General features: G+C 41.5%; 1 protein-coding gene across 1 annotated transcript; it reads right to left on the bottom strand.

Moving 5' to 3' along the window:
• Nucleotides 1–1388: 1388 nt before the first annotated feature.
• Nucleotides 1389–6517, bottom strand: col10a1a (collagen, type X, alpha 1a). Its single transcript, XM_074660631.1, has 3 exons — nt 6395–6517; nt 5874–6021; nt 1389–3885 (listed from the first exon to the last, which is right to left on the bottom strand). Exons 2-3 carry the CDS (start codon nt 6004–6006, stop codon nt 2045–2047), a joined length of 1974 nt encoding a protein of 657 aa, XP_074516732.1. The 5' UTR covers nt 6007–6021; nt 6395–6517; the 3' UTR covers nt 1389–2044.
• Nucleotides 6518–16718: the final 10201 nt, after the last annotated feature.

Genomic DNA, 16718 nt, shown 5'->3' with positions numbered 1-16718 from the left:
GACTTGCACGGTAGAGTAGCTTTTGTAAACTTTGGCTCCACCAGTGGCCAACATGTGGGGAGAAATTTAAACATTATGATCCTCATCCATCTCAGCTTCTATACACGGACCAGTGGTGTGAAGTAATTAAGTATTTCCATTTTATGTTACTTTATACTTCTTCAGTACTACATTTCAGAGGTAGATATTGTACTCTTTACTCCATTTGACAGGCAAAGTAACGGCTTACTTTGATTCTACATACAGTACATATCAGGTTATGAACTATGATGCCTTGCTACAGTTTAATTTTGTGTCTATATGATAAGGGACTGTTAACCTTGGCTACATGCTAACCTGGCTGACCTAAAACAACTAAAATACCCAACAGTTTATATTTCTGCTTACATCAGTAATAGTAAGGGGGGATTCTGCATTAGGTGTACTTTTACTTTTGATACTCCAAGTAGATTATGTTGGGGTATTTCTACTTTTACTCCCATAAAAAGGGTCTGAATTCTTCATCTGACTCATGACAATAAATACGTCATGTTAGTATATCTTATATCTGCTAAGTCCATGTGGCTATGTGTAGCTAATATGCTAGCATCCATTATTAACTGTTTTTGACAATCTTATTTACTTTTTATATTTTGTCAGTGATGTAATGTTTTGCAGGACTTGTGACAAATGAGCTTGGAAACCAGGTAAATTCCTGGTGTCTTAGTGGATCTTTAATTCAGAGCTGCACAGGAAGGCTAGTAGAAAGGTTTTAATCTTAGTTTGTACCATATTGCAAGCATGAGCAATAGTCAGGTGGAAAAGTTAGCACACAAGCCATACTTAAATTGGATTCATCATCAGGCTCCCATACTGGAAAGCATCCCTCTGCTAAAGGCTGGTGTGTAGAAGGTAACCCCCAAATTGTGAAAACTTGCAAAAAACTCTCACGAGACTCGCTGACGCTGCCCGACGACCTATCCTGACTTTAACTTTCCAAGGTCAATGCCTAACTGTAACCATCTCGCGAGAGTTTTGCAATTTGCAGGTTACCTTCTAGACACTACTCTGCTAGTGTTCTTGATCTAGACACTGGATTCCTACAGGCCAAAGGAGCATTACTCTGTATAGTTGACCTCTGACCCCAATGCATTAGGAGGCAAGTGAAATTTTCTTTAGAGGATTGATGAGGTTTCATGTGCAATACTTGAAAATACAGTTAAACGAGTTGAAAGTGGACTGACTTTTCTGACAGGATATTCAGTGTGTAATTGATTAATTAAGATCCAATAAAGACTTTTTGTATTATTTCATATGCACCTCCAAGTAATTTGTCTATAAGATATTTAGTAAAATGGTCATAATGTTTTGAGTTTCATTATTTAAAAAAGTGCTTCTGAGACAAAACATTTGTTTAGACATCTTTTATTTTGGTCATTATGCTTTACATGACATAATGCATATTCAGGGATATAACGATGTTGCTGGTAGTTTGTGTTTGTATGACAGTATTCTGGTGACTTGTTTCATTAGAACGGTCAATTTGACCATTACCATTTCACAATCTTCAAGTCACATACAAGGATAACAGTTACAACATGTTACACAGAAAGGTTTTGTGTACTTTTTAATAAGATTATTGCTCACCCAAACAAAAACAAGCAGGTACAAAAAAAACAAAAAAACAAAAAGAAACAGACAAACACTAAATTAAGAATCACCAGTTGAAGTCATTATTAAAGGAACAGAGTGGAAAAAGAAAAAGTCAGGACACAACACAGTTATAACACCTCAATTTCACATGCTGTCTCCATTGCAAAAGCTCACTGGTAACTTTGTGGATTGCTTCCCCCATCCCTGATCACCTGTTTTCATAAATTAGTTTTCCTTCTTTCTAAGCACCTATTTCTTGTAGTTTTCAAGTCGAGATGCTACTATTCCTCAAAGAAGGGTGAACTGCCTGTCTGTTTGCTTGAGGAAAAGATGAACAGGGAGTTTACTTTAGTTTGAGAAATAGATGGCAAATTTAGTTGGTTGGCTTTTTGGGAACTACTGTATCAACGTATCACGTTGAGGCAATGAGGAAGCCAGAGAAAGAGCAGTGGACATTCTCTGCGGCGAAGACACCGTTGGCCTCTTCGTCGGGGATCTGGACGTAGACTGTGTCCTGCACGTCCAGCAAGAGGACGGCGCTACCGGACATCTGGTCCAGGAAGCCCTTGCTGTACTCATCATAAGTGAACATAACGGGCTGGCCATTCTTGTACAGAGCCACCAGGGCATGAGCTCCATTAACATGGATGCTGTAGGAGAAATAGTAGACTCCAGGAATCTGGCAAGTGAAGATGCCGGACTCGGGGTCATAGTGATTCTCGGCATTGTACACGATCTGGTCAAACTTAATGGGGGTGCCATCAGCAGGGTAGGGGGTGATCAGAGATGCGGTGAAAGCAGACATGGGGGACTTGACCATGATCTCGCTGACTCCCATTCCCATGCCCTTCTCAAACACAACCTCACCAGGAGGACCAGGAGCACCAGGAGTGCCGGCTGGGCCAGCCTCTCCATTGGCACCGTTCTCACCGGGCTGACCAGGCTCACCCTGAGGTCCGGGGACACCCTTAGCGGCCAAACCAGCAGGGCCAGAGGGACCAGGGAGACCTGGGTGTCCCTTAAGGCCGTTAGCACCGGCAGGACCTTGAGGCCCAGAGGGTCCTCTGGAACCTGGAGCACCATCGGAACCAGAGGCACCTGTCTCACCTGCACGGCCGGGATGACCTTTGGGTCCAGCGGGGCCTGGGATACCTGGGGAACCTGGGGTACCTGGGGCGCCTACATTTCCTTTGTCACCACTGGGTCCAGAGGATCCCCTGGGTCCAGGAGGACCAGCTGCACCTGGATAACCCTGCTTGCCAGCGAAACCCTGTGCTCCCTGATCTCCTTTGTTTCCCTTAGATCCCTGAGCTCCGGTTAAACCTGTGTCACCTTTAGAGCCAGAAGGGCCGGACTCACCTGGGAATCCAATTGGGCCCTGAGGTCCAGCAGGCCCAGTGGGGCCAGTAGCACCAGTAGCACCAGTATATCCTGTGGGACCCCCATCACCCTTTGCACCTGTGGAACCTGTGGTTCCTGTAGCTCCCCTCTCTCCCTTCTCTCCATTTGTACCTGGCTTTCCATATCCGGGGACTCCGGGGGCACCAGTGGCTCCAGCAGGTCCCTGGTGGCCTTTAGGGCCAGCTGAACCAGGCAGACCTGGGGCGCCATTCTCACCTGGTTTACCTGACATACCTACACCTGGGGCACCAGTGTGTCCCTTGGGTCCCTGTGGTCCCATGGGACCTGAGGCACCATCTCTACCTGGCATACCTGACTTTCCTGGCTCACCGGCCATACCTGACCTTCCTGGCTTTCCAACTCCAGAGTCACCTGGCTTTCCAGTTGCGCCCATGGCTCCCTCGGGTCCTGTCTCACCCTGAGGTCCTTGAACTCCCACCCCTCTATCACCCTTAGAACCTGGGAGACCAGGTACACCTGGATGTCCCTTCAGACCAGACTCTCCTCTAGGTCCCATTGCTCCAGGAAGACCTGAAGGTCCAGGCTTGCCAGTGGCAGAGAGGCCAGCGGGTCCAGGGCTTCCAGAGGATCCAGGAGATCCCCTTGGTCCCTGAGGGCCAGCGGATCCGGTGTCTCCCTTCTCGCCAGGTGCGCCATTGCTGCCAGGTTTGCCATGTCCACCTGGGGATCCAGGCTTGCCAGCAATGGAGCGGCCAGGAGCTCCGGGAGCTCCAGCAGGTCCTTGGGGTCCAGTGATACCTTCAGCACTCTCACCGGGGGGGCCAGGGGGACCCTCAGGTCCCTCAGGGCCAGGCTCACCTGGAGCTCCAGGCTCACCTGCCACTGACACCACTGTGAAGAGTCAAACAGAGTCCATCATCAGTACCACCAAAAACAAGAACTAAAAAGTACTCAAATGAAAACAACTACTTAGAGATACAGCTTGAACCAAATGCATTAAGAGTACATCTTTTTTTGTGTGTGACTGTGATGGAAATGTGTTGGCCTACCTATAGTCTGTGCATATCTATACAATGATATCTTGGAATACAGTGTCTGGTATATCTAGTACCTCTAATTATATCCCATTCATGTGACAAAGAGTACAAGAACATGGCTGTACTGGCCAGCTCTCAGGTCTGTGAGAGTGTGAGTATGACTGAGCTTTGGTCGTATCTTGTTGACATGGTTGTTCAACAATCAAATGTGAGATGAATAACACATTTTAAGAAAAATGCTCTAATGAACATTGCTCTCATTCATTGCTGTTGTGTATTTCATCATAAAGTTAAAAATGATGAATGCATTATAAAATAATTTAGTCCAAATTCAATGATACTTGATTCCTGGAGGCGGGGCAAGTTTTATTCCCAGGAACCAATCTTGTTGTTCTGAGGTTTGACTACAGCTGATTCACTGGCACAGTTTTATAAAATCCTCCTTCAAAACTTAAACTTGCAAATCCTTCAAAATAAATGTAGAAATTTGTCTTTTGGAATTTTTTAAGAATTTGTTATAAATAAGATGTTTAATAGCTATTTTTCCTACTGTGCAGGTCAAAGAGTTTTAAGAGACTTGTTTGTCAAACAGTAGGTCTAAATGAGAAGGAGTGTTTTTTTTTTTTTTTTTTATGTGTTGCCTTAATGTGGTCACATGTGTTTGAGTATAAAAGGCCCGCTCCTTGGCTAACTGTAGTTGAGTTTGGATGAAGCCAAACAGATGTTTCTACTTCTGTGTGAAGCAGGCACACCCAGACAAACCACACTGCTGGGTGACTGGACTGTAATTGTCAGTGTCAAACTAAAAATAATTCCCTAACAGCTGCTTTCTAAAAATAAAAATAGTATGCTGATTCACACAAAAGCAACATTTCATATTTTATATTGCATTTTAGCCAACACTGAAGACCATGCCATAATTAACATTTTTTAAGTGCAGTAAATCTCTGAATATACTAGAAATATGGATCTTTTTCTTGTTTTGCATGGGGAATATTTACAAAAAGCAAAGTTAAATTATGTTTGAAATGAGCTTTGAGCTGCATTGACTAGCATGAGCATGTCTGAGAGCAAATGAACAGCCAACATTTACAGCTAAAATAACTAAAATGAGAAACATACATGTCAAATCTAACACACTAAATGTACTGAAAACAACAGTACTCTTAAAACATTATACTCAGGAAAACATGAGTGATTCCTCTGAATTGCTGATCATGCAATGAACATTTTGTACAAGATAGTTAAAAAAGGGCAGTCTCAAAAAAGTATTTAAATTGTGTCTATCCTGTTAATCATCATGATAACAAAATGCCCCAAAAGTCCCAAAATCATTTAATTTAAAATATGTTGTTAATGTGATTGCATTGGCTGAATAAAAGAACAAATAAAGTAAACTACAAAAAATTGTGAAAACAACACTTCAGGTGCGTGTAAACTGCAAAGCTCTGCACTGAGTAAATAAGCCCTGTTTCTCAATTCCTAGATCTAGACCATGTGATTGGAGAAGCAGGCAAACTGTTTCAGCCAATCAGAGCTCGAGGCAGTTCCAGAGCAAGGTCTTGTTCAGTTTTCAAAGTAAAGTGCAGCTGGCTGTGGCCAGCATCTGCCTGGCTGCTTATGCTGCTCTGATTTGCCACAACAAAGATGCTAATTCGCTAGCCGAAGAATCAAAGGTAAGGCGAGACTGTCACGAAATGTTGCTCGAGTAAAGATCGTCTTTAGAGAAGACAATCTGACTTTAGAGGGACATTTTGTGAGGAGAAACTAAAGAAAAACAGGGGAAATGCTAGCATGTATTATTGTCAAAAACAGATGTATAGAGAGGCTGTGTTTTCTTACCATGGCTCTTCACAGAGTAGGGCTGGTACTGAGGGGCGGCCTTTGTCATCACCTTCTTCACCACATACCGGTCCCCATGGGCAGCTGTCAAGGCCACCACGAGGAGGAGGATGCTTGCTACTCGTACGTCCATGTTGCAATGTAAAATCTGCAAGGGGAAAAGAGGAGACGGTCAGCACAACCACTCTCAAGGTACAAAGTGTCAGCAAGCTTTCAATTCTTGAGTTATTTTACAGAGCTTAAAACTTTCTCAGCTAAGTGTACAGGCTGAACATCTTTACAGAAACTCAATGGACAACAAATAATATAGGATAAGTTAGAGTGTAAATTTAAATTTTTGATTCAGCCAGAGCATCCTTCAGGACTCTGAATATCTGTCAGGATGCTCCAAGCCAGCCAAAATTTGCCTCCTGTCCCCAGCCTGCCATAGAAACAGACTCAAGGCCTAGACTAAGCCTAGATATTGACTACACTCCCCCCAGAGAGAGAGCTGTTTAGAGAGGAAGAGAAAACACACATACCTGCTTCCAAAGGGGGTAAAAACAATTTCTTTAGCACCAGAGAGCTCCTGGTACTGCTGTATATCCTTAGGGTAGGAGCACAACTGAGGATATGCTGCTTTCCAGTACAATGATGTGGGTATTTATACCATATCTACCCCTCGCATCATTAAAAAAAAAAAAAAAGCCCCCACCGTGCAAGTACCTCCCTCCTCAGAGCTAGGCTGTAATTAGCAGACAGATCTGCCCAAAGCGGGCATGTCACATCAGGGTGCCTCCATGTCTTGAATATCCAGACACATGATTATCACTTATTTCAGTCTTCTTCTGAACTAGAAAATAATCATGTACAAAGCAAGAATAAACAAAAACATAAACAAAAACCACAAACAAGCTCTGTAGGAGGAATAAACAGAATCTAGTAACACCTTTACATTGTCATTTTTATCAAGCAACAATTTACTTTTTTTATGATCACGACATGTTTATATTTTTGAATGCTTATAAGATCTCCTATTAAGGTATGACAACGTCTGAAAATAGTCAAAACATCCATAAAAAACAACACCAGATTTGCAGTGGCACCTGTGTTGCTTCACAAAGCTTGCATTGAGGATGTACAGTACCAGCCACATCTGCAAATTTACATCTTGTCCAGCCGGCTGGACAGTCTGGGCACCTCCACGCTTGCCATGATAAGGTAAACAAGGGAAATGGTGGGGAAAGGTTGTCTAGAGTGCCATGAGGGGTACTGGAGATTTTAGTTGCCTTAGATTGAAAGCAACTAATTATGTTTATTCCTGATGAATTTAGCTTTTCATATATTTAGCTTTGTGCATTTCCTGGGTATTATTTGGTCAGCTTGTCATTGTGGCTAATAGAGGACAAAGTCGCCTTGATTTCAATCTCTATTTCGGGATGAACACTTTTTCTTAAGTTGTGTATTTTTGTAAGTGTGTCACACTCAAAACAGCTAATAAAACTATATAAGGAGCCACTGGAAAATACATTTGGGCTTGTTTTCTGTGCAGTCTTGTGAATGCAACCCAGTGTGCAACAGCCCTCATTTGCAGTACGGATGTTTGGACACCAGAGGGCAGGTTTTACTGTTGTACAGTACTCCATGGAGTGAAGTGGTGGTGGTGGTGCTGCTACTGCTGCTGCTGCAGCAGGGAAGGGGCCATGCCGCTGTGGTCAATTGTTATTTTTGGTCCCCTCAGTGCATATACATCATCAGAGGTTTCAGGCTGATTCCTACAATTACAGCTAGTTTCTGTCATGATGTTGTATTTCCTCAATCAGCGCCATCCTCCAGTATTACCCTCCCTCACCCTCCACCTGGCCTGGCTTACTTTGAGATCCTCCAACTGTAATTTCTCAATTTAAGCCTGGCCACATAGGAAATGCATACACCCAAATAATCACATGTTCTCAAACACACAAGTAGCCATAAATGATGTGTAGGGTACACTATATCCCATCCCAGAACATAGGACCATTTATGGCACATGCTCTTCCTGTGTTCTCATAATGTACATATTGCTGACAACATGTGTACATTTGCAGAAATGATGATGATGCATTGCCTGATTGAGGCCTTCACCAAGTTTCTATTTGAGGCGTCTATACAACATGTGACAGGCGTCTTCCACTGGGGGTATAATCAAATATTTTAACACGTGGAGCTTATTTGAACCCTTTTTTTCCCTGTAAATTAGACCAAATTATCTGCAATTTTCTAAAGTGCTACCTTCGCTGGCTTATGGCACTTAATCATGTCTGGCAAGTATTGTTTAAGTTTTCCCTTCCTGTCAAATAAAATATATTGCAATTTGTGATCTTCATTTCCAAATGTTTGAAATTCTGTTCATAACCGAGACAGGAGCGACGGCTCACAGCAGAGGTGCAGACTGACTACCTGAGGCTGTGAGATGATAGAGGAATGTCAAATTACATGTACAACAGATGCGTGCAACTCAAGCAAAGGCAACATCACTTTCGTGACAATATCATAAAAGCAAGTCATATTTTTCATTTTGATTGCACATGTTGCTTCACCAGCTGAGAAAAATCATGTTCATCCTTTTGATATCTTTTAGTTAGACTATATTATTTAGGATCTCTTTATGCCTCTGCCCAGCTATGCCAGTTGTAGTCAAATTTAGATGAAATGACAGAGCAAGAGAGGGTGGAGTTAGGATTTCATATGTTTATAGGTTCAGATAATTTCAGTTTATTTATGTTTTTCAAACATGGCTAAACCGCTGCAGAAGAGGTTCTCCGTTTTTAGTCAGACAAGAGACAATGATTCATCTCTTCATGCATGAAAATGTAACAACAACCTGTGTCTGCATGTGAGCCTACGGAGAGGCAGACAAACCCATGCTGAGCTTTGGAACCCGAGTATACTCTGGCTCGAGGAAGACTTGAATTAACAGTGTAATTTAGATGTTGTTTATAACCTTACAGCATCTTTTTTATTTTCTAAACACGCAACTGCAATCATTTGCGAAAGACTCCGTGTCCTTGTGCTTATAGTGGCGAAATTGAAGGCTGTGAAAGAGCATGGTGGAGCCCTCTCTCTCTGCTCAGCTCATTACAGCACCGCAGCAGCTTGATGTGGTCGGCAGGCTTCATTGTAATAACCATTAGGAATTAGGTTAACAGCCTTCAAGCTGAAGGCGGTGACGTCGCTTTGCCCTAATATTGTGGAGAGACCCTCACTGTAAAATACGCTTTCAGTTTCATGTCACTTCATACACTTGATATATGGCATAAAACTATTTTACTGCATTTAGAAGAATAAGAAAATTGTTAATTATGAACATGACACGCCCAAAGTCACTGAGGGCACATGGAAGCTGCACAGCCTCTTGTTTTAGGATCACATTGATTTTCAGATTTTGTTGTGTGTGCTTTTTTTGTGGTGGTGGAAAACAACTAAGTAGTGAAGTAAGTACAGTATTGAGTTTTTGAGTGTTTATGCTTCTATTCCACTGCATTTATCTAACAGCTTTAGTTACTAGTTCATTTGCAGATTCAAATTAATACAAAATATACTCAACTGACAAATTCTGATGTATTATTATAGATTAAGCTACCCAGCAGTATACTAGCTGCAACATAAAAGTGATGCTTACATGCTGGTCCATCAGAATTATAATCCAATAATATGTTTTATTCTGAAATGGGTCATTCTGCATAATGACTTACTTTTGGTACTTTCAACATATTTTTATGCTAATACATATTAGTTTGCTTTGTATTGCAGATTTTGGGTCATGGTTTTGGTTACGGTCCGGTTTGTTTTGCACATTAGGGAGAAGAAATACAGCCATTTCCAATGTGTTTGATCTCCAACAGATAGTAATGAATGATATGTCTGTATTATATGAAGCCATAACACTGATTTTATACATGAAATATGCAGACTTAATGGTCAAGTAGGCCTATGCTCAGAATCAGATAGTTGCCTCTTCTATGTCTCCGGCACCTCATTTAATAATTAGAAAGCCCTGTATTTAATAATGGCTCAACGGTTCAACAAGTCCACTATTGTTTTTTTTACGGTTTGGTTTTGCATCTCTAATACATACTGTAAGTATTTTTTCTTGTGATACAGTATTTCTGCACTGTAGTATTTCTTGTAAAATAGTACTACTGTCACCTGTTTAGAAGGATAACACATTTTTATCATCCTCTACAAAAATAGATTGAAAAATGAAAAACAGGCATGGGAAGTTGTGACAGGGCAAATTTTCTTTGTCTGAGCCGTCTGCAGAGGACATAATCTGGCATTACGAGGTCCTGCTTGTTGTTCAGGCCTTCATCCGCATTTACTAAAAGCCTGTAGATTTCATTAAATTCCCCAGAGAGTACCGCTGGCCAGTGTTACTGGCAATGTTTGTGATGTTTGCGCTTGTACTCTACAATGATAACAGTGTTTGAAAGAAGGGTTTTCGTATTTTGTCTGTTTTTGTTCGCGCCACTGCCCAGGAATTGATGTTTCTGGTTTCTTCGCCATGCTGACCGAGGCTCAACCCACACCCAAGAGGAGAACATAATTGGCGGTTGATGTAAGGGGACTCGGGCCGAGCACGTGAGTCAAGCAACGGCTAAAGATACACCATCACGGCTGGGATACAAATTTAATGTTTCAATAAACTCCACGGACCACTAAGAGCTACTTTAAACTTTATGAATGGCAGACTTGACGGGGGCCCTTGTGAGTGATTGGTGGAGAAATTACAGGGTCCTGAAAACAAACATGGATCCAAAAGGAGCCGGAAGTGTAAAAGTAACTGAAAAATGGCGGTGGTGGTAGCCTTAGAGATGAGAGCTGACGTCTGGGAGGTCATCAGTTTGAACCCCCAGAATGGCAGGAAAATGGGGAGGGGGGATGGATGAGAAAGCAATGGTTGGATGTCCTTCAACAACTCCCAGGTGTGAATACATGTAGCTGTACGAATGTGAAGTAGTGTGTTGCCATGCACACTTTCCTGAGGTTCAACAAACCACTAAAATGTTCAAAATCTGACTTCAGGGTGTTTTACTGTGTAAACACTTGAAATTGACTTTGTAATTAAGTTGATGACTTGGAGATATTTGTCACACACTTCTTCAGAAAGCGAGAACTTGCTTATTGCCAGTCAACCAAGTCAAGTGCTGTTTTATCTCAACTGTGTGATTTGATTGTTTCGGTTTCCATAGATCATTTGCTGTAAGTTTATTTCTGGAAAGGTCTGACTCAGCTGCTGGCTTGAAGCAGCGTTCGTAGTCTTTCTTTAGCCGAGGAAATCAGGGTTTCGGAGTTGCAGCAGCCAAAAAGTAATTTAACTAAAAGTACTCGGCCAGACAGTTTATGAGGCGATGCAAAACAGCACTTGTGCATACAATGTACGACAAAGGTAAAAAGGTCAGAACAACATATATTGATATTCTTTTTATTCTTGTTTTGTTTTCCAGCGAGGAAATAATCTTTGCTTGCTATTCATGACATTATAACTTGCCCTTATTCTCTGCATTATCTTGCCTTGAAAAAAATCCCAGTCAAACAGAAGGCAGACTGCTAGAAGTATCTGCTTATTGTGGGATCATTGAAAGATATCAAAGTTAAATAAAACCACCATAATGGGATTTTTGGCGCTTAAGTGTAGGTGGCGGAGTCCTGTATTTAAGGATAATGACTAATCCGCTACATCAAGCCTGCGTAAATGTCAGGTTTCACTGTCTGTATCAGGCAGCGTCAGCCATTTCACAACAAATGCCCCAAAAAAAAAACTGTCAGGGTGTGTGAAAAAGTCTTTGTGAGAGACAGGAGAATGAAAACGCCCAGCTCTCTTAATGCAGAGTAAACCGCATCAGAGCAGAGGTGGATTTATATTCAACTTGTCAGTTCATAATTACATTTGACTTAAGCACATACTGCAGTCAGAATGTGTGGGCGGAAATGTCCCGTTCTGTGCCTGAAATGCAGAGTGACAACCAAGAAACAATGTTTATACAACACAATGTCACCTCACCTTCTGTATAGTTAGCACTGCGCTATAACGACTTGTGGAGAGACAACACAAGTGTTGTTTCTGTATACTATATTTGGTTCCAGCCATGTCTGTCTCAAAATAAGTGTTGGAGCTGAAACGTTAGTTAGTGCCCACAGAATTCACATATCTATGCTCATGATGTTTGTATATAAAGACATGACCACGAGACGTTAGCTGGAGTTTAACGTACAGTACAACCAAAACAATGCCGAGGTCGAGTCTCGATCCGGTTTGGTTTGGCGGTTTGTTTTGCTGGCTGATGGACGCTGTGTGGGCTGATACTCTGGCCGGAGCCAGAAACAGTGGTCATTACTGAGTCTAAATGGGAATCGTTCCACATTATATAATATACACAAACAACATCATCCTGTCTACTCTCTATAACAACATACAGTACATCCATTAGCTATACTAGCTTTCGGAGGGTTGCGGAGGGTTGGAGCCGATCCAGGCTGACAGTAAAAGTAATAATGCATAAAGAGTTCTTGTTCATGTTTTTTTAAGTTTGAAATTGACAACTTACTGTGGGTAGTTCAGCAGTTTTTTTGTACAGTGAAAGACAAATCAGTGAAAAGTGAGCTTCAGGTATTCTGTGGAGTTGCCCTCGGCTTTACAGAGCTTTTTAGTAAGTTTCAGTTCATTGTTTAGCTGTCTGGTGCAGAAACTTTACTGTTCTGGTTCACTCTCACCCCTCTCATAATGTCATTTTCAGTCGCAGCTGTTTTCAGCGAAAAAGCCCCAAGTTCACCATATCAACTTAAAGGTGCAATGTAGGATTTGGCAGCATCTAGCGGTGAGGTTGCAGATTGCAACCAACGGAAACTTCTCCCGTTTTGTCAAGCGTGGAGAGCTACGGTGGCCGACGCAAATGGCCCTATCTAGAGCCAGTGTTTGGTTTGTCCGTTCTGGGCTACTGTAGAAACATGGTTGCCGGCTTCGTGAAGAGGACCTGCTCTGTATATAGATATAAATGGCTCATTGTAAGCTAAGGAAAACACAACGATTCTTATTTGCAAGTGAAAATACACTAAAGAAAACATACTTATTAATTATGTTATTATTTATTATGTCCAATTTCTGCCAAAAGATCCCCCTAAATGTTAAATAAAGTTCCTTTAAAGTATGTCAATGTTGTGTTTACAGCTTGTATCTGTTTTGCAGGTTTAAAGTCTTTAAGGACATACTGCAGCTGCCCTTATAAAAGTAGTCAATTTTATTTGTATAGCCTAAAAGTATGTACTGTTGCATGCAGTATGCATGCAATTGGGGCATAATACTTCGTCACAACATTTTGCCTTGAACTTTGACTCCCTTGCTCATATATCCACTGCGCAGATGATTGTGGGTCAGAATAGCCAGAAAAGCATGCTAGATTGTATACTGCAAAATGCGACCAGATGGTATTTTTGGCATACTGCATTTGATAAACTATGTATTGGGACATACTAAATCTTTTTCTGGCATACTAAATAGTATGGTAGTATGGGTATTGGAACACGCAGAAAGTCTTACATTTTCTTAAAAGTTTGAAACCGGCATTGTTTACATCCATTTCCTCGCCAGCAGTTCTCTGCCTTTGCTGGCGAATTGCTGCGTTTCTTGGCACTTTACTGCCACCTGTTCATCAGTCGAATAGAGTGAGACCATTGGCAGGAATGTGCATCCTTGTGCACGTACAAGAAAAAAGAAAACTGGGACCAACATGGAAAAACATTGCTCTATAGCATTTCTAGTGGTCATAAACTCCACAGGGTCCCTTTAATATATACATCCCTTATTTTTGCCCTTTAGGTTTCAAGTCAGTTGCACTGAACAGCACCTTAACTACCTCGTGAAAACAAATGCTTATTAAAACACCTGTTTAACACACTAATGTCTTCAAAATTAAAGTATATGGCAAATATGCAGTTGGTTTGTCAATTGAATTCAGATGTGACCAAGAATGTAACAAAATCTGCATGTGTTTTGCCAAAAACCAAAGTATTCTATCTTATAGGAAAAAAAAATTCCCACAATCATTCAGACGAGTGGCTCGCTGCAGATGTTTTGGAGTTTGTTATTGGTAATCCACAGACACAAGAACATCCCAGAATAAATTGGGATGAGAACGCACAAAGTGAAGTTTCATTCCATATGGTTTGCATGTTGGCTGGCTGGCTTCTTGTTATGTTTGTTTAAAGGGTTGAGGGGACCAGACTTATTTGCAGGATATTTTGAAGAGACACGCCAAAGGTGGATCCTGAATGTAAGAACACTCACACTGTGAGTTTGTCCAGAGCCTCACGTGGCCGGTGATTGTGGACCCAGACAGCTGTCTGACACAGTATGTGTCCTGGGTATTTCTTGCCTTCAGTGTATCTTTTGAACACCCACCATAAAGGAAACCATAGAGCATTACACATGGCTAACCACAGGTCATCTGAGACTGTCCCTGACATTTAGACAAAACAAATCTGAAGACAAAGTGCAAAAAAGCTCACAGTCTAAGTTTGGCTATGTCGCGTTTGATGGGCATTTACTCAGAAATGTTACAGAAACACAGTGAATGAACTTTAGTGTTCGCAGGTCTGCAGGATGCTGTGAAATTACAAGCGATTTAAACCTTTTTCACAAAGGAAAGTCATGATTGAGCACATCTTTAAAGGACCTATTAGACCTGCATTTATATGAAATGAGCTGTTAAACCCCGTCTTTTTTTAGCAGGTAACTCCAGTGTTCAGGATGATGTACAGGACGCGTGCACATTTGTAATCCTCTAGCTTGTAACATTTACATGCACTTGTTAATAAGGTTGAGGCGTCTAATGGGCTGTATCCTGGCTGGGTTTTGTTAAACGATGTATGCGACTCGGCTGCATTACATAGATGAAAGCTATCGAAATGTAATTGTATAAATGAAAATCTTCTTGGGGGGTCTGAGTGAATTTTTTTTTTTCACAACTTCATAAATATACCAGCCTGGCCTGTTTCTTTCTGTCTGCAAAATTCAGGGGTTACATACTTCTTAGAGTTGATCAACATCTAACGACAAAAATAATAAATGCTTCCAGGTGGTCTGTGGGGCCAATGTTGCACAGCAGAACAAAGAGTTTGTTATTTTGATGAGCCAACAGTTTCTCTGTGGAGAGCCTTTTTTTACTGTCCCGTCCAAAGCAGAGCCAAGTGGTCTTAAACACAGAAAAAGTGCGAGTCATTGTGCTCTGTAATTTCGGCACACTGCAGCTGTCTTAAGAGACCGCGGCTGTAGACCTGTTAACCAAACTGATCCACATGTAACATTTTCCTTTCCTCTTAACATAATAATTATAATGTCACTTCCCAGAGCTCTCTCCCTAAATTGCAGCATGTATAGGTTTAACTGCAATGACAGCTTGCTGGAAGATCTTTCTAGGACAGGCCTGATGACTATTTTGGGTCTCTGACCTTCTTTCCCGACAAAGAGCTTCTGTTAATCTCTTCCATAATTCCTGTACCAAATCTCCTTTTTCCCCTGGATAATGCAGCTACTGTAAATACCATTTTCCAAGGGTATGGGATTTGCTTTTAAGGCACATCTAAAACCTGTAAGTATATGTCTCTCTCTCTCCGGTGACAGAATTGGAAGTGGACAGTCAAGTCTGGATGGCACAAGGTGAACTGCTAGTTCTGCCGAATGGTTCATATGAGACTTTGAAGAGTTTCCAATTGGTATTTTTCTCAGCTATTTACAGTTCTGTATTTCAAACAAAATCTCCAAATGTGGAAGTTTGAGGTCCTGCGGTAAAAGAAGAGAGCATTACAGTCCTAATAGTGGTGGACTTTTTCTGCCTCTGTGTTTACATTGGTCTAGTCATATTCTGGTCAGATTGCAACAGCTTGTGGTTGAATAAAACTGTGGTTGTAGCCGCTGCTTGAATCCCATCTTATGACAGACAAACAGGTGGACTGAGACTGTGTCTGGAAACTCCTGCAGTAGCATTTAAATGGCAGCAGCTTTTTCAAGTGGCCGTCTACTAAAGGGACTGAACATTTGATCAAACATGTTTTCCAAGATGGAAATAAGGCCTCACTCACAGACTGTGCTGCTGTGTGCATCTCATTTGGTGAACCAAACCAGACAATTCCAGGAGGCTGTAACCACTTTGGCTGCCGGAGTGAATCAAATTAATTTTTTTATCCAAAGCCATCTGTTTCTATTTCCACTAATGATTAGTTTTACAACACAGAGATGCACCCATTCCTTTATTTTCTTAAGGCCAATATGTGTATTTTTTTTTTTTTTTTAAATGACCATAGCATCTTTCAAATAAGTTTTTCCTTTAATAAAATGAGACAAACCTGGAAATAAGTGCAGTCTACAGTAGGCTACATGCTTTAAGCTCATTCATCTTAGTGTTCCCGGATCGGATTAATGGGGGGTAGGAGGGTAGCGGTGTGCATTGCTTCAGGGTGCTAAAGTGGGAAATTTTGAAATTGTATACATAGTAGCCTTAATCTGCATTAATTGATTCCATTTTTGCTACTTGGGGGCTGAGCAAAAAGCTATAAACATACCTTAAATTGATATGGTGAATGTGTTAGCAGTTGCCTTTTTACACACCCACCAGATACAGATCTGTCATATTAGCATTTATGTAGAATTGTGTTCCCTGACGATGATGAATGTAATAGTCACTTTTAGCTCTGTTTTTGGTCTCCACCAACTCCTAAGTGAACTATCTGGCTCTCTAGCTGCTAAATGCTCCACTATGTTCACAAGCTTGTTGCTAACTTTGTCTGTGGGCTTATCAGAGCTGCCATCTACATCTGCAACAATGCTAATGA

The sequence above is a fragment of the Sebastes fasciatus genome, chromosome 15 (assembly GCF_043250625.1).
Source record: "Sebastes fasciatus isolate fSebFas1 chromosome 15, fSebFas1.pri, whole genome shotgun sequence".
Classification (NCBI taxonomy): domain Eukaryota; kingdom Metazoa; phylum Chordata; class Actinopteri; order Perciformes; family Sebastidae; genus Sebastes; species Sebastes fasciatus.
This window is presented reverse-complemented; position numbering and strand designations above follow the sequence as displayed.

Coding starts and splice junctions, on each gene's coding strand:
- col10a1a (XM_074660631.1), bottom strand. CDS start 6,006: ATGGACGTACGAGTAGCAAGCATCCTCCTCCTCGTGGTGGCCTTGACA. Junction 3,886..5,873: donor CTACTCTGTGAAGAGCCATG/GTAAGAAAACAC, acceptor GACTCTTCACAG/TGGTGTCAGTGGCAGGTGAG.